We start from the raw sequence: 18,614 nt of genomic DNA on the forward strand, positions 1-18,614 counted from the left end.
GAAAATAAAGGGAAAGGAAAGGAGGAAGGAAGAAAAAAGAGAGGAAGAATGGACGAAAAAGGTCTAATGGTACAGAGACACGCACGTGGAACCCATCGAATTGGAACGAACGGAACGAAAATTACACGGTAGATTTAATAAAGCGAGGATCATACGGGGATCCACGCGTAATTTGGTGCGCGGCCTCAAAGTCTCTAATGACGGCCACCAGCCTCTACCGAAGCCAGTCTCGTTTGGATTTTTCACCTCCGCCTTTAGCGTCCTTCTCTCGTCGAACACTGTTTGCCGTTCCTGAGGAATCTTTTCTACGTGTTAATTCGCATCGAGGAACGTCCGCTACAACTCTGCGCCATCTTCTTCCTCTTTTCTTATTTGATTATACGTTACCGTAAATTATCGAACGGTGCGCGTATCGTTTTCCCATTGAAGTTTCCATTGTTCGACAGATCGTAGAGATAAAAGCCGAGAATATCGATAAGCTATGCATGGAACTACGCGCAGAATAGAAATTTTCTTGTGTATCGTATTTAACGCGATTTTATTGTATTAATCGTAGAAATTAATTTGACGTCCTTTATTTCTTCTCTTCTGATAAACTCATTATTATCCTAATTTATCCAAACAATAGCAAATTGTTTCTTGGATCATTGCAAATGCCCCACAACTGTTTGGATTTTCCGTTTAAAATGCATTTGTAATTGATTCCACGCGACGGCACCAAATTAATTCCTACACGTGATGGAAACAGAAGTTGTTGTTTATGTAAGTGGAGCAACAATTCGATTTAATTTAACGAAACCATTCTGATCGGTTGATCGTGCTCCGATATTAAATGCACGTAACGACGACTAGAGTTGGAAAACAAAGCGGGCGAAGCTTTTGTGCTTGGCTAATGATTACACGCGTTCTCGCGCATTGTTAAACGCTAATGCATTTAACGTTTACCATCGTAAGAAAACGAATGCCAGCTGTGCTTGAAGTTCTTGTTTACCTTTACACGGGTGAAATTCCGATTGCGCGAACGTGCCGTTTAATAAAATCGTACCGGGTATGAAATTCTCGTAATTCCGGGCGTGCACACGGTAGATTACAAAAATTACGGTACAGAAATACGAAAAACGATACACAAAGTGGTATAATTGACGGTGAAATTCGCCGAGAAAAATTGGTATTAATTTTAATTGGAAGCGCTCGAGCTATTACAGAAATGATTGAATCCGACTGCTTGAAAAATCAATTGCCAATTTAAGACACTTAGGTAGATTCTGAATATTTATGCAACTTCATATTTTTATGAACATAATATCAACGATGATTTCTTTCATCTATTAATTCCAAGGTGTATATAATTGTAAGATATTAAATATTTTATTTCAAATATTTTACATATCTTTCGCGTAGAATACGCGTCCTCTTCATTTTTGCAGCTTTAAATCCTCCCACGTGCATAAACACTCGCAGTCTAATTATAATACAATTAGGATATATACACATATTTCTTTTACGAGTCTAAGCTTGGAAAATGCATCGTGGCAGCTATTAAAAGTACATTTAGCATTTGAAGAAGCTTATACAAATGTTGAAATCGTTTAAGAGAATGATAATTGAGGATTTAAGAGAAAGATGGGAGCGACTATGAATATCACGTTAACATTTCTCGCACACAGCGCAAGGATTCTGTTTGAAAGAAACTATGAATTTAAGAGAAAGACGAAAGCCACTATGAATATCGCGTTAACGTTTCTCATACACAACGCGAGACTAGTGTTTGAAAGAAACTATGTACAAAAGAGAAGCGCAGCATCCCTTTCTATCGTCACGTTCGGCAGGTTCCCTTAAACTAAAAAATTTGTACCTCTCAAAGGGAGAAAGTTCACGAATATCTCCAATTCCTATCTCGGACAGTTTGCCTGCCTGCGTTCGCATTCGATATTCCCGTCGCACGTCTCGTTACGCCGACATTGTTACCGTGAAAACGAGGATGTTATGATAGGCAGACGCAGCCCGTTTTGCGGATTCACAGAGAAGAAAGGAGCACAAAACGCAAAAGACCGAGGGAGGGAGGTATAGAAACGAAGGAAAGATGACAGGGCGCGGGAGAAAGAGAAAAGAGAGGTACGCACAGAGAAGACACGAGACAAGATGCTGCCTCGCCGACTGTATTCGATCCTCTCACGGTTATCATCCCCTGAATGGACGAAGGAGGCAGAGAAATTGTGGCGCGGCGGTTTGCTCTTTTAAAACGGGCCAGGCCTGAACTGACACTTCGATGACAGGTAGAGTGCCGGCAATTGAAATAACAAGGGAACGCTAAGGAGGAAGCGCTGCTTGAAAACGAAGGGAACGTGGCTGGCTGACTGCTTGCTTGCCTGAATTCCGAAAAGTTTGTTTGAAAGGAATCCGCCGCGATGCTTCGTGGCATTCGTCTTCCGTCCTAGATCCGACGAATTGCAAAGCGGCCAGAAAAATTGTCCTTTTCAAACTCGTCGCCGAGCGTAACAATGGTGAGCCGCAGTCGGCGGGCTCGACGACGCGTTCTCGTTCTTCTCAGCCCTCATCCCCCTCGGATATTATCGTTCCTTCCGTATGAATTAAACGGTCGGGCTCGGCGAAAGCTCGTAAATAATTCACGACCGCGCAGACCAACGTCGATACTCGCTACCTTCCTTCGAGACGTCCTGAGAAAATCTCGAACAGATACCATTTTCTTTTTCCGCGATTTGGCTTTGCTTAAATCTTCGATATACAATATCTATATCTTTTTCTTCCAAGTACGGATTTAACTATGATCGTGATGGAAGAAAGGAAGCGAAGAAATGATATGTCAACAGTGAGATATTATGTTCGATTTTATGACCACAAAATTTGGACGGTCCTCTATGCTGATCCAGGTAGAAATTGAACAGTTAGGCCAGGTTCACGGCGAAAAAATTGCCATTTACCCTCTGGATCGCGTTCCGCACTCCTGTCGCGTCTGTCAATCTCACGAACGCCGCGCCGCTTGCACGCGAGCATTTACCGCGTCCATTAATCAGGCACAAAGGAAAAATCGGCGAACAGCGTCGCTCAAAAACGAGAAAGTAATTAACGCCAAGGGCGGCACGGGGTGAACTGCAAAATCATCGGGCGGCAATAGTGAACAAGAGAGAGAAAGAGAGAGAGAGCAGGATGTAGGGAGGAGACCCTAGTCCGAAATCCTGAAAACCCTACAACAAAAGCTACCAGTCACAGGATCTGGACCTGGACTCGACTGTCCAAAAATTTCTCCCCCCATTAAACGCATTCACTGCGTTCCCCTGGCTGTCGCGCGTGTTCGATTACAATGTAACACCGTAACGAATTTGACGCTGGTACCGCGCATAATTGGCTTCGATCCTCTCCTTTACACGACTGCCTCTCTCCCACCTCTCTAACTGACATTTTCAAACCCGGCCGGTTTTATATCGTCGCTGAAAATATTCCGTGGAAAGGCATAATCTCTCGCAGTCACGACCGATCATGAATCCAGTTTCCCAGTCAATATCGTTAAATCGGCCATATGTATCGTGCCTTAAGTCTAGTCACGTCCACGTTTCTCTCTGACAAATTGATCGCGTTTCGGAATTCGCCATGCTGTCGCAGCTGTTAACGGGGCCAGCCTAATTTCAGAGGGGTCGCTACCCTTTCCAGGGAACAGACTTTCGCGAGATCGTCCGACGTTTGAAATATGATAGGATTAACCACGTTGGTTGATCTCACGTTGCTTAAATTTGCTAATAAAGGAGAATTAGTTTTTATTCTCTTTTTAATTGAATAACAGTGGGACAAGTACTGTCAGCAGCATCTGTTCAGACGTGATTAAAATCTTCAACAATTATGTCGACCCGTCGCGTCGAATCGAGAGACATGCTCGAACACGCGAAAGATTAAAATTGGGAAATCTTGGTTTCTCGTACACGTTACGGTACATCTTAACTTTCGACCCAACACGAATTTCAATGGAAATTACATCGGAGGACTCGCGACGAATTCGTTAAGCAAGCAACTCGCCGGAAAGAGAACGTAATAACCTGGGTAACCTCAAGGGAACGTAATATTCCGGCAGGCAGGTTGGCGGAAACTGGATCGACAAGGTGCACGCAGCCGTGCAACGATAACTTTCTGTATCAGCCGAAACGTAGCCGGACGCGGTTAATTCGAAACGGCGGCGCGTGGAAAATTATTCTCGCGGCGGCGCGCGGAAAATTATTCTCGCCGTGGCTGCACCGGTCTGCGAGAATGTTTTCGTTTCATAAATAAAACGGGGCGCCGCGTATCTGACTGTGGGGTGGATGATAGTACGGCCCGAGTTTACACTCATAACATCTGAAAGTTTGCACCAGTGGCCATGTTAAGGTCAGTCTGTTATTTCCGGTGGCCGCGTTGCTCGTTCGCGCACTTCCGTTCTTCGCCCCCTTCACTCCCTTTCTCCGTCAACCGTTCAAATAAACTCGTGCGTCGACGTTTCGACTGCGAGCCAGCGCGTAGCGCACCGTGTCGATACGACGTGGTTTTCTAAAAAGTTCGCAAGAAACATTTTGGGAAACGGCATTCGAGGACGGAACCGTCCGAAAGGATACGAAATCGGCCATTAAATCCGTGCGGGCGTTTTAACGCGGAACGTATCGATTTGTACGCCGCCATGAATCCGCTGAAAATTCCTGTTCCCTTCTCTGGTGAGTCATATCCGATTCTTTACATTAACCGAACAAGAAGCGAGGGGAAAAGCACAGTAAAATGGGGATCCGTTAAGGGGGTGGTTTGTAAGGATAACAGGGGCATGAGGCAAAGAGAGAAAAAAAAAGTAATCAACGTAACCATATTTTACGGAAGCTGCGTATATGCGGCACCGTATTACACTGGCCATGATAAAAATACCACGTGGTCGAGGGCGGACCGTGAAAAATTTCGCTGAAAAAAAGGTCTAATATAATATTTTTCCCGCATGGCAATGAACGTCGTTGTAATTTCCATGCGACGTTTCCGTTTCGATGATTAAAAAAACCCTGACCGAAGGAAAACGAGTTCGGACAGCTGGGAACAAACAAATTGTGGAAAAACGAGCGACCGCGCAAGGGATAGCTGAAAAGATACATCGAACGCGTGGGGAGGCAATAAAAAGTAACATTTTGATGGCAATTGCCTTAAAATATTCAGGCAACGTTGCGGGCCAGTTTTATAGCTTCCTCGATAAGATACCAAAGATTTAAAAGGTTCCAACATCACAATTAAATTATTCGTAACGACATTGGCTTTGAGCGGGTATAGTGATGGGAATAGGGAAACACAGAACATCAACAGTCACGAACCGGTTCACATACATTTTACGTAATTGTCATTTATATCGTTTCAATACGTTTTATTTACTCTAATCTTTCTTTTCTTTGGCTATCCTATTAACGAACACTGAACGAACAGAAACGATACTCTGTTGAACATTTACAATTCTGTGCAACTTTACGTCAAAGTGCAATATCAAGAGCCATTAAGCCAGCGTAGCCTCGATCCTCCCGCCGCTGCTATTGAATTTTATAAAATTTATTACAAAAAGGTAGAGTAACCAAGAAAAGACATGCGATCGCGTGAGACTTTCGAGAGAACGCGAACAGCCCGCGTTAACCTTGTTCCATCCTAGTTGAAAGCGCGCGTAAGAGCCTGTATACAAAGACGGACCGCCGAATGGAAGGAGCTGAAGCCAATAAAAAAAAAAAGAGGAAGCGTTGAGCGAAGAAAGAAGTTCGATAAGATAAAAAGCAGCACGAAGCGCGTATTAAAAGTGGAAGTAGCTCTTAAGTAAGACGCAAGAAGCACTCTGATGACGAAGTTAGCCGGTGTATACCCGAGACTCGGGATGGAAATCGTCGAGCGCTAAAGCGAAGAGATGCTTTCCAAATTGACCAAACACGCTGCGAGATAAGTCTGTTAACGACTTTACTAAGAGAGGAGTGGCAGAGAGTGGGGCCGGCTGTGCACGGAACTCGAAGAAAAAACTACGAGATGCGTATGGACCGGGTCTAAAAGCGCCATAAAAATTCTGAGCTCTTCAAATATTGCACGGAGATGCAGGTGCACTCTGGATACGATGGCGTGTCCGATAAGATTAGTACGATTTTCGAGAAAGTACCCAAGTTATGAAATAACGTGTTCTATTGCGTGCTATCGTATCACCTTATTGGAATCGCACAGTATCTCATCGATAGGAGATTTTTCGATATTTGCAGAGCAAAAGCATTGCATCGGAGAGATTCGGTAGAAACACTGACCTTTTCGTTAATGAGGAACGCGCGAAACGAGAGTGGATAATGAGTAGGAGGGTAGGGCAAATATTGACGTTTACACCATTTCCACGTGTATTTTTTAATAAAATTCCCGACGGGCCGTTTTGTAGAGGACGATGACCCCTCGCACGCTCGGCGTAATTGCAATTTTAAACAGATTTATTATATCGGGAACGAATTTTCCTCCCTGTTATATTTGTTCATATATTATGGAGAGTGGATAGTAGATTTTAGTTGAAAATCGCTTGCAAACGGATTAAAGAAAATTATGGACGGTATTCTTAGATTAAATGTTTTTAATCCCATTGATTTAGAGGTTGTATTTATTTTTTAATGAAACTATATTGACACTTTTGTTTCGGAAATTTTCACCGAAAATTTCATAACGATCGTTTCCTTCATGGTACGGTCGGCCATTCAACGAATCGCATCGTTTCTACCTTTAACTATTCACCAGTGGAAATCACACTCGGGATCGTCGCTCGTTATTCGCTCATTCATTCCAACGGTGCGATTCATTTCGCGGCGTAATGCGGCGGGGGTTGGCCGAGGGTGCTACGAGACGGCCACCGTCGAAAAGGAAGCGGATATCTGGGCACGTTTTCCCGATCTCCCTCCCGGTTGGAACGTCAAGAGCGGCTCGGAGTGGTTCACGCCTATATAAAGAGGGAGCGAGAGAAAGAGAGCGAGAACGAAGGGGAAATGGCACGAAAGCAGGAAAACGAGGAAGCTGGAGAAACAGAGACGGAGAAGGGATTTTGAAGGAACACCAGCGGCTTATTTGACTCGTTTCATTCGCGAAGTATATATCTCGAGTTACATTTATGCCTGTGGAAAGAACGGCTTTCGAAAGGATTCGCAGAAAAGGAGCGCACAATGCCAACGAGGCGAAAGGATAAAAGCAAACTGCGCTACCCTTATAAGCTGCGGTGACCTGGTGGCCCCGTAAAACACCGAACTGACAATGAGAGGCCACCGAGGATCGACTGGAACTGCCACTAGTTTCGCTGGAAGTGCATTTCACCCGGTGGACAGCTGATAATGCCAATGGCGACTGATACGCCAATCTGAGAATGTAATAGCGCGGTTGTCGATACGCGGTTACGTCAAGCCGATCCATCCTTCCTGTTCTCGCGATCCTGATCTGGAAATGGCTGACCAGGGAATAACGCGACAGATAGTTTGTCGTTTCGAGCGTTTCGTCGCGCCAGGGCGAGAAGTCGTATCGCGTCGTTTCATTATCTCCGATCGATGGCGCACGATTTCTCGATACTTTTGCGATTGAAAATTATGCTCGCGAACGGTTTTTATCGACGTGGACAGATGCAGAGAGCGCGTCGGAATATCCTCTCTTTGTTATGTAAATGCATCGCGAGTTAATAGATTTATAGAAATTTATGAGGGGCTTAAGCGTGATCTACAGCGGCTTCGAACTCGATGAGCGTGGAACAGGATAACAGTGCTCTGTGTGTTTGCCTTTCTTTTTATCCGTCTCCCTTGGTCCTTCCTTCCTCTTACTTTCGTATATTTTCGCTTCCAAGGGAAAGATATTTTCTTACGCTTCTGGACAGTATCTGTAGATGGCAAATTTTGAGGTAACGACGCTGTTCTTCCGATGTGCGTGTAATTAAACCGGGTGGCGGTGTTCCGTCTCGCGTACCACGGATCGTAAAGCTTATCGTGCAATTTGCGTAATGTGCGTAGAAAATTCTAACGAGTAAGAGGCATAGGAGCGTGCGGTTTCTTTCAATTAATTCTGAAGCGGTGGCCACTGACGGTCGCCGACTAAATAAATAATCGTGCATTAAACGCAGTCTTGTTGGGAAAAGAGAGAAAGATAAAGAGAGAGAGTAATAAAGGAGGAGAGATTCTAGAGAATAAAGACCAAAGGAGAAGCAAGATCCGACCGGGAATTAATTAAAAGAGAAACAACCGTTTTCTTTTTTCTCAACTTCCTCGTTTATTGCATTCACAGTCACCACGCAGTCTTTAACTTAACTCGTTTCACTGTCTACCCGACTTTTTAAATTAGATACAGATTATCCTCTTGTCGAGATAGATCCAAGCTTTGATTATTTACAAAATTCAGAAGAAGGCTGTACAGCCGCGACGTGACGCTGACAAAGTCGCAGACTTTACCATCCCCGTTGCGTCATTTCGAAAATCCGTACCGAAACGACCACCCACCGTCAAGGGAAGGGTGCGTCGAGAAAAAAAGAAACCAACGAATCAACCACCGGTACAAATCCTCTTTTAATTTCTAACGTCGCTTCAGGGCCAGGGAAAACGCAAGGCCGGTGGTAATCCCATTTGTCTTCCAGATTCGGTCCAGCCGTTGTCAGGTACAAATGTAAAGGGCGACGAACAGGTACACGCGATCGTAGATTTCTACCTGTTCCGATGGGCGGACGCCTCGAGACAGCCCCCGTGTGTTCTCTTTTCCTTTTCCGTTCGACAGCGCGTTCGGCTCCGGGGATTACTGGCAGATTTTTGTTCCCCGGATGAGAGTTTGCTACGCGAACGAAAACGGCCGCCGGGCTCCACGCAATTAGGAGGCGGGACACGTATTTCGAGAGCCGTACGATCGACGGCGAAAAAGCATTTTTCACCGGCGATCTCGCGCCGGCAATTTTTATCCGCGCGCTTTATGCGCCCTCCGTACTTTCTTTCCCTCTCTCCCTTTTTCTCTCTCTTTCCCTCTCTCTCTCTCTCTCTCTCTTTCTTTCTCCCAGTAACCACCCTCTGGCCGTAGCTGGAAAACACATAAATACAAGGGAATTATGGGACTAAATTACGCGGTACATTTGAAAGAGTGCGCGCGCGCTATGAAGTAGCTTACGACAGGCCAATCGATGGAAACCCATTTTTTCTCGACTCGTACATCATAGCCGAAATCGAAACTGACAACAAAAACCCCGTACCGCTCCGCGTATGGCGTGCAATAAATCACGGTAAAAAGAGCACACGGTCCTCTTTCTCCCCCATAGCGAGAGCCTGACGAAACCCTAGCTTCTCCGTTACCGTCTGCCTTTTTGATCTGATCTTACAAAGAGCCTCCACTCCTTCTATTTCGTTCGACGACAGACTAACAACCAAGGATCCTTCCTCTTTCTACTCATTCTGCAGGAGAATCGCCTTCCAAATACTCGGGACACGAAAATAGGACTATCGACGAGTTTCCGTACGAAGATCTTTACGAACTTTTTCCATCAGAGAGACGAATTTAGAAACATTCCTCTGCATATGTTCGCTCGAATCGCGTGATACAACGATAAGATACTCTACCATATATATCCTGGTAAATCAGAGAAGCCTCGAAAGGAAGCGAAAGTATCTGTTTCCTGTATATTTTCTCGAACGGAAGATAACGTAAATACGAGAATAGAAAATGACTTCAATCACATATCGTTTGATTGAATGCATTTCTAACGTAATCCCGTAAGATCACTGGATCGAAGGTAATTTCAGGAAGAAAAGCAAGACTAGTATCGATGCGGCTTATCAACGGATCAGCCGCTAATGGAAACGTTCGCGGCACAAGGCGTGAATACGCCGAATAAAAAGGGACCATCACAGACGGTCCCTTGTGCCCTTCGGATTTCCCTCGAACGGTCACTGGCCAAGCGGATACGTAGCTTGAGCCGAACAGCTGAAACTGAAGCGTGTCACGAAAAGTTAACACGACCGAGCGAGTTCTCGTGGACGAGGACGGCCACCTGACACGAATAAAAGGAACAAAGTCGGCTGAGGGGGTGCGACGCCATTGTCGCCGCACAATTCCGAGGGATCGGCCAATCAATCGACTTTCCTAATTTCCTTGTTCCACCGACAATGCGTAACCGTAGCACAAATATGTGATTCCGACGAACGTGTTACCCTCCAAAGAGTAAAATTGCTTCAGATCAGACACAGAGGTTAATAACTTTTCCACTAGGGATGAAAGGAAATTGACGAAGTAGAGCAGGCTACACGCGCTAATCGTTTAATTAGATCGCGAATGAACGGTATTATGAAAATTCCATAGAAACATGGATTGAAAGAAGTGGAACAGTAGAACGTCTCGGTTTCATATACCACGGAGAAAATTAGCCATGTGTTATGGTATAGATCGTCAAGTTGCGTTAAAAGGCTAGGCGGTGGTGCTCGGTATCGGGGACATGTTAACGTTAGACGTCGACGAAAGCGAATAGGTTGTCGTGCAAAATGCACGTCGAAACCTGTATTGAATTAAGAACGGCAATGACGACGCCAATGATAATCGATTGAAGGTAATGTCCGTACGCGAAACGAGCGGACGATGTAATTTTGACTGTGTTCCTTTGCACGCTGGCAGGGAGCCATCCGATAAAGGCAACTTAATTGGTAAGTGGGTGAGAATTGTTGCGGACTCGTGAACGGCCCACCACGGAGGGTGAGTTCGATCAATAGAGTTTTCTAATTGAACTCGACGACAACTGGCCCGACGATGACGACAAATTCCACGCGTAATACCGGTTCGTATACTTTTCGATCGTTCCATATGTTCCCGCAAAACCCGCCCGCCGAAGATGACCCCATTCACGGTTCGATCACAATGGTGCGAAATGTGCCGCCGTTAAATCGAGGCCATAGGTCGAGGCTCGTGTTCAATGAAACGGCTACGATCTCGTTAGTTTGTCATTTGGGTATGATATATAATTTTAGAGCATTGCCGTTAGAGAGGATATCGCTGTACTGGTACGTGTTTCGGCTTCTACGAATGGATTCGATCGTTTAAGCGCGTTCGCTATAAATCCGATCGAACCACGGACACATAGTAGAATGTACTTGAAATTCGACGAGCTTGACGGAACAATCGATTCGGTATAATAAAAATCTGGCGAATGACTAAGCCGGTGAACAGTGAGATCCTTTCTTTCGAGACGATTGGTTGGAAGAGGGGCAGGAGTAGCTTAGAATCGAAGCGAACTGGAAATGGAATCGGCATACTTTGCTTGCTAGATATAGCTGGTAAACGATCGATTCAGAGAGCAAACGCTGTTCTTTTGTGAAGCAACCGCGGGGAAAGAAAAAACGTTTATCTTCAAAATAGAAAGAAATCATTGATCTCGGCTCGATTTTCAATCCAGAGTTTGCCTCGATTCTACACCCACTCTCGCGTTTGACTATTGTTGCCGATCTCGACTCGGATGTCCATCGTACTCCTTTCCAACGGGAGGGAAAAGAAAAAACCAAAGGTATTCTTAGAGAGTAAGAAGATTAAATAACGGCTCTTACCTAAATAATGGCAGTTCTACGTCCATTGATGCTGCGCCGGGGGCGGTGGCGGTGGCGGCAATGGCAGGGGTCTCTCCAAAACAGGAACAGGGGACACGTCTGGCATGGCGAACCTTAGCTTCTGCCAAAACAACTTGTCCCCCCACACCAGCACGGTGTGCGACGAGATTCTCTTTTTGAGATCGGCGTCGAGATCTCGTGGACCCACACCGCCTACCAGCAGCACGATCACCGAGCGGCCCTTCCCTTTCAGAGCGTCCCTCAGAGCCGCTTTAAACTCGAATCTGGCCCACTCGCCGTGCAGAAAGTTCTTCGACAATACTAGGATGGTTCGTCTCGAAGAATCGGCCGCTTCCGCCACTGCATCGGCTACGTTGCTACCGGCGCTTAGATCACGGTAGTGTAAACACAGCCGGTAAGAAGTCTCCAGACCAGGTACCAGAATCGTCGAAACGAACGCCTCGTCCACGGCGGAGTAGGAGATGTAGGCGTCGAAGGGTTTCTCTTGATCCTCGAAAGCCGCTGTCTTGTAACACGCTCTGAGGCCGCATCTGCTGGCAGCCCATGTCCTCAGGGTACGACGATGCCTGAATGCACCACACAACAGCGCCACCATGGCAAAAATCAGCACGACGGTGGCGAGCATTAGCGGCAAGTAAGCCTCGAGCGGTCGAGTCTCGATGACCGAGGTCGTGCCTGTTAATGCCGCGCAATTTATGACCGATCCGTTCGCCGGAAGAGTAATAGGTATACCAAGGGAACAGGTGACGCTCCTCCAGTCGCTTATCTTCGCTCTGTTACGGGACATCCACTCGCGTACCCGGTCCAAGTACGAGCACTCGCAACTCCATGGGTTGCTGGACAAGCCGATGTCGACCAAATATGGATTCTGGCCGAGCTGCCAAACAGCGAAAGTGCCAAGTCGATTGTTTTCCAATCGTAACACTTCCAGCTGACGTAGCGGAAGGAACGTTCCGTTATCTATATACGTCAGTAGATTGTTCTGTAGGTAGAGTTCCTTCAGGTTCTCCAGAGGCATCAATTCCACGCCGTTGAGCACGCTTATCTTGTTGTTCTCCAGATGAAGGACCAACAAACGCTTCAGACCGCTGAAAGTATGATTGCGTATAGCGATGATGTTGCTATCGTTCGCGTACAGAATCTGCAGGTTCTTACGGCCGATGAACGAGTGGGAATTCAATTCCCCGAAATTGTTTCCATCGAGGTAAACCTCGGTAGCGTCCATCGGTAATCGGCCAGGGAGGGTTTTGTAGCCGGAGTTCGAGCAATCCACTACGTTCGCCGACCAGGATTGATCGTGATAGCAAGTGCAGTTTGTCGGGCAAGTCATCTCGCAGTCGCAGGCGTCGAAGTCGCAGCAATGACACAGCGCGAAACAATGTGCCTTGTACGTGCAGAGGAATTGAGACGGTTTCGCCTCGAGCAACGGTATGAACGATTTGTGACGATCGTACGGAAGCCTGCAGTACACCGACTCCAAATCCATTACCCTCGGATGTTGTCTCAGCAACAACGAATTGATTCTTTGCAACCATTCCGTTGTACAGTCGCATATAAAGGGGTTGCCACCGATGTAGAACTCTGGCAATTGTCGATACGCGGGCACCTGGGTCAACTGAAACGCAGACAGATTCATTTTGACGATCTGATTCGCGTAGAGATCCACCCTGGTAAGATTCAACTTGTCGAAAAACGTTTGAGGCTCCACGGTCTGTATCAAATTGTCGTTGACGAACAGAAGCTCGATGGAGTCCGGTATCGACCTCGAATGTATCCTCGTTAGCCGGTTGAACGACACGTCGAGCGTCTGTAATCTCATGCCCTGTGGCGCGACACCGAGATCCATAATAAGATTTTTATGCAGATCCATCCACTGTAATTTCTCCGGCAGATAACTGTAATCGAACTGCACGATCATGTTGTCGGACATATTCAGCCAGAGGAGACCAGGTGCGCTGGCGAACATACCGGTCATGTCCTGCAACAAATTCGAGTCCAAACGAATCGCCTGCAACGCTGGATTCGTGGAAAACACGCCGTCCTCGACGACCTCGATCTTGTTCCGTGCCAAGTTTAATATCTGAAGAGCCGGAAGCTCAGCGAAATCCTCCATAGTGACGTTCGTGATCTCGTTTCCGATCATTCGTAATCCATACAGACTGGACATTCCACGGAAACCGGGTCTGTTCAGGCTTCTGATCTGATTTTCGCCGAGGTCCAGCGTACGCAGCATTCTCATGTCCTTCAGTGCGACCGGTATGCTGTCCAAACTGTTCCCGGATAGATTCAGGTCCTGCATACTGGAACAATTGCGAAAGGCATCCGGATGAATACCTTCGAGCTGATTAGAATCGAGCGACAGCAGAGAAAGTGCAAACAATCCGTTGAGAGAGTAAGCATCCAGGTAAGTCAGTCGATTGAAAGCTAGATCTAGCGTGTGTAAATTACTCATGGGCGCGAACGTATCCGCTGGTATCGTTTCGATCTCGTTGTACTGCAAATTTAATATCTGAAGAGTGTAAAGATCTTTGAACAGAGCCGGGTCCAATCGACTTATTCGATTATGAGACAAATTCAGAAGAACCAGTCGAATCAAACCAGAGAACGTGGCGGAATTCAACCAGGCGCTAGTCAACGCGTTTCTCGACAGATCCAAAGCGACAAGCTGATTCATGTCCGCGACCAGGCCCGGTGACAGCACGCTGATGGAATTGTTCTGCAGCCGCAATTCCTTCAGTGACTTGGCCGCGTCCCGAAACATTTCCGTCGGTAACGCGACGATTCTGTTTCCAGACAGGTCGAAGGTCTCGAGGGATCTGAGTCCATGAAGCGCCTCGTCTGCAACCATGGAGATCGCGTTGCTCGACAAGTTGAGCACGCGGAGCCTCTTCAACGAGGAAAATCCGTAGGCAGGGAGAACCGAAATTTGATTACTCGACACATCCAACGATTGCACATCCAGAGAACAAGGGAAAGGCGACGGGGTCGATTCCTGCTGACGTCTCGGGTGTTTCTCCGCGATATCCCTGAATCCCAGTTCGTTGATATCCTTCAACATGTTCCAAGAGATGTTCAGCGTTAGGAGGTTCGATAGCGGGCAAAACAAGTGTTCCGGTATCTGCCAGATGTTGTTCCACGATAAATCAATCTTCTCAATCTGTGGCACCGAGTCGAACGCTCCGTTCTCCAGCTCCAAGCTGTACTTGCTCTTTCGTCCGTTTAAGCTCCTGATCGTTAGATTGCGCAGATCCCTCAGACCGCTCAAAACTTTTGCCGGCCAATGAACCAGCTTGCATCCGGTCAACCTTAACGATCGCAATCTCCATAACTGTACGAACCCTTCCACGTTCAGTATACCATTTTCCAATGATTCTGAATCCTCGCAAACGACGTTGATCGACGTCACGTATTCGCTAGTCGCCTGTGAAAAGTTCGTCCTGAGGGAGTCGTTCCCCGTGTAACGGTGAATACAAGTGAGCGCGCCATCCTGTCGCGAGTCCCACGAACAATACTCTGGTAAATCGAGCCTCGGTGGCAGTTCGCTGGTCACGGCGAGCACGTGGTACACCGGCACGAGAAGATAGTAGCAGTAGGCCAACGACAGCGACACCGATCTCCCGAACCCTTCTGGACCGGAGAGCCCACGCATCTTTAGCGAACTCGTTGCCTTCCCTTGTTTTCGCTCCTCCGTCTACTTCCGGTCATCACACGCCGCTCCCCGGTAGTCCTACACGCTCCGTTATTAACGCACGTTGTCGTCGCTCGTGTACGCCCTCCAATATTTACTCCGAGTGACTGACATGTGTGTGCCCCCCTCTCTCCGGTAATCGATGCCGAACTCGCTATTACTGCTCGAACGCGTCAGATCGTTTCAACTATCCCAACAATTCTTGAGTTTCGTTAATGGGAATTGAAGGGGACGAAGTTCACTGCCAGTCGACCTGTCGTCCGAATGGCGCGCCAGGTTTATAAACGATTTACGAGAGGGTGCTCTGGTACCAGTATTATCGCGTTTCACTGTAGTGCTTCCAAGTAGTTTACACTTTAAAAGAATCACACTTCACTCTGTCGGCGAATCGTTCGATCCAGCGCGCGCGCGAGTGCCCTTCATCAACCTGCCGTTATTACACGTTACGACTCGCGAGACACTCAACTTGACTGAGAAAGTCCTCGACGATGTACCAACGACAGAGTAAATCTGCGGATAATTACGCACGCGTCGAGATGCTCGGTGATTTCAGTTCGCGCATCCCGTAAACTTCGTTACCAACCCCCCCGCTATCAAAATGCTAATTGTTCACGGTGCTGACTCACCGGCGCGAATTAACCTCGTTCCCAGCGACGAGATGCTCATACTTCTGTTTGGCTATGTGAGACAACACTATGCTCGCGTTCCGCTAAAACGCTGGGGGCTCCGTAATTTTTCCAACGAATGTCCCATTCCCATTACCGTGTATCATCGATTCACGTCTCCAATATAATCGACACTTTGTTCGAGGTTATGATTTAAATTTCGTTCACTGAAATTCCATGTATCTGTCGATGAAACAAAACTACACGAGTTCGTGAATGAAAGGAATAAGGAAACGGACAGGCTATCCACGATGTACAATTCCTTAAACCGTGACACCCGGTACGGCGACCACCGCGCAACTGACGGTTGAGATCTCCACAGCATCTAACTCGACGCAGCGTCCACCAATCGTTCCTTCCCCCACCACTGGCGGCAGCACTAACACACCGAGGACCGGCATTCAGCGAGCACGCGCCTCCCGTCGACCGTCCATGGAGTAAGAAAGATAGTCGTGTTGCTTCGTACTCTTCTCTTCCGTCTTTTACTCACCTACGTGGAAATCGCGCGTACTTCTCTCCAACGAACACCGGTATGTTACGTAGTTACGCAGTGTATAGTATACATACGCGAACGTCCAATGCAATAGAGTAATGCGTGGAAAGGGATGCTACACGCAACTTGTTTCTATCTTCTCGCCGTTTGTCCGATCGAAAGTGTTTTGTGTTCGAACTCGCGTGTGTTTCGTGCTCCCTCATCTATAAGGGCTTCGTAGCGTCCGAGACATCTTATACCTCGACATCGATGGCCATCCTCGCCTGTACGATGAAATCTTATTCTTATTGGGACGATCACCCTGGTCTACGAATGCTTGTAAAAGGTAAGAATACAATATGGCGGAATTTTCAGTAAAATCGTAAGTCAATCGTAAAGCTATTGCGCAGCCAATCTTCGCGAGGCACGCGTTGTGCTCTATTTTCGACGCAAGTAGATAGGTTTGTTTACTTCTCCTTGCGTTCTTGGCTGCGTTGGGTTTGGGAATTTTTTGTTTGTTCAAGCAACACTATGTTTTTTGTTCGTTTGCGAAGTATTCGAAATGTAACATAGCTATGCGATTGCGCACGATTCTGCGCAGGTGCAGCGTCATTTGAATTCCGTGTTGGAGATAAATGGCGAATTCTTTCCTTTTATAGTTGCTTTATTTCACTCTAATTGTAAGTGAAACATATATGAACTCGATTTTATATGATTATTTATTATTAATTCAATAACATGTTAGTAATAATATATGAAAGACAGGGGAGGAGGAAGAATGAGAAAAATTAATAGCAAATAAATAGCAGTTATATATTTTATCATAGATGGCACGATTTTTCACATATTTGAAATATAGGTATTTCAATTATCTGTATATATATTATCATAAAATTAGTACCATATATTATTATCCGTATATTATCAGATTTAATATCACTCGATTGGGAATATTTATGGAAATTCGGAGTTTTATGAATACGATTAAATATAAATATACGCGACTACAAAAGATTTGTCTACAGATGAAAATGAAATGTAGAGGCTAATAAAAATACGCTTCGTTGGAAAATAAGGGTATTTACAAAAACCTTCTGTAGCCACAGTATTTAATTCTTCAAATATAACGAGTACTGTACGTGAAATATTTTTTACATTCTACCATGCTGTACATATAAATCTTCAATAAATGCATAAACATTCACAGTCTGGACATTAACAAAGCCATATATATTCATAATAATTTCAATTTATGTGGACAAGAAAAGAAGCGACTTCGCGGTTGGGGCGGTAAACTTGTGCGAAGAGAGCCACGAACCGGTCTCTCGTCTCCGCTTGTCGCTCTCGTTTCTCTATCGCGATCCACGTGATATTCAGAGCACCACCCTTGTCCATGGACTGCTCATAAAAAGGTTTCGATCAATTTTTAAGTGGTCGGTTGTCCGGCGTGCTTTTCTGTTTCTTTTTCTACGCGGCTAAGGACGGCCGAGGGGCAGTCCACAAGGAAAAGGGAGAGTTGAATATTCTGTATGTTCGAGGGTGGGCACGTATTTATACGCGCGGCGATCTTCGCAGACTATCGAGATGTTCGATTTGTGTGTAACACGACGAACTGACTCCGCAGGATCGGGTCCTTGATACGCTTTGAATAAGCCTCGCTGATTCATTCTTGTCCACCCGTCGAGAGACTTTCGACTTGATCGATGATGATCCCGCATGATTTGTATTATGTTCCCTGTCGCGATGAATTGAATTTCGGGGAATCTGCGCGCGCACAAATTCGTTCCTTGCAGCGCATAGAGCGGAGGATAAGCGGTTTCGAAAGGAGCGAAGATTAGACCGCGGTTATAGTCGCGGTTCGATTAGAAATCTCGAGCGCGGCTAAACCATTGAGACTCCCACGCAAATATACGGTCCGTTTCACCGACGTATCCGACGCGAGAGTTTCTTACCGGGAATGATTGATCACCGTCTTAATTGACGCATACCAAGACGAAAGAGATCTCCGGACGGTATCACCTGTTACGAGGAATTATCGGTCGTAAATAAACGTCACTGCTGCTCGATGTTCCTCTTCGTTCATCCAGGACTATATTATTTAATCCTGACAGAGATACTTTATTATTCGACGGTAATTAACGGAGATTCAAAACTGTCGATCCCCTCGGCGTATTACGTAATAATCGGCCGATAAAAATCAGCGGAAACCGAACGGG

The 18,614-nt window shown here is 46.3% G+C and overlaps 1 protein-coding gene and 1 long non-coding RNA gene across 3 annotated transcripts in view; one reads left to right on the plus strand and one right to left on the minus strand.

The window, feature by feature from the left end:
• The window catches only part of LOC132909174 (toll-like receptor 6), a 47,103-nt gene extending 30,884 nt beyond the window's left edge, over window positions 1-16,219 (minus strand). The window contains exons 1-2 of one of the 2 annotated variants that reach the window (XM_060963833.1): window positions 11,553-16,219; window positions 8,232-9,048 (exon numbers count right to left, since the gene is read on the minus strand). In XM_060963833.1, the coding sequence (XP_060819816.1) occupies window positions 11,569-15,222 (3,654 nt within the window). In that variant the 5' untranslated portion in view covers window positions 15,223-16,219 and the 3' untranslated portion in view covers window positions 8,232-9,048; window positions 11,553-11,568. Of the gene's footprint in view, window positions 1-8,231; window positions 9,049-11,552 lie in introns of those variants that run through there. The other variant, XR_009658501.1, reaches the window with a different exon arrangement.
• A 119-nt stretch (window positions 16,220-16,338) lies between these two features.
• Window positions 16,339-18,614, plus strand: part of LOC132909218 (uncharacterized) — a 224,767-nt gene continuing 222,491 nt past the window's right edge. Inside the window, exon 1 of the long non-coding RNA XR_009658508.1 lies at window positions 16,339-16,744. This is a non-coding gene — a long non-coding RNA (uncharacterized LOC132909218). The remainder of the gene's footprint in view (window positions 16,745-18,614) is intronic.

Source organism: Bombus pascuorum, chromosome 7, assembly GCF_905332965.1.
Source record: "Bombus pascuorum chromosome 7, iyBomPasc1.1, whole genome shotgun sequence".
Lineage (NCBI taxonomy): Eukaryota > Metazoa > Arthropoda > Insecta > Hymenoptera > Apidae > Bombus > Bombus pascuorum.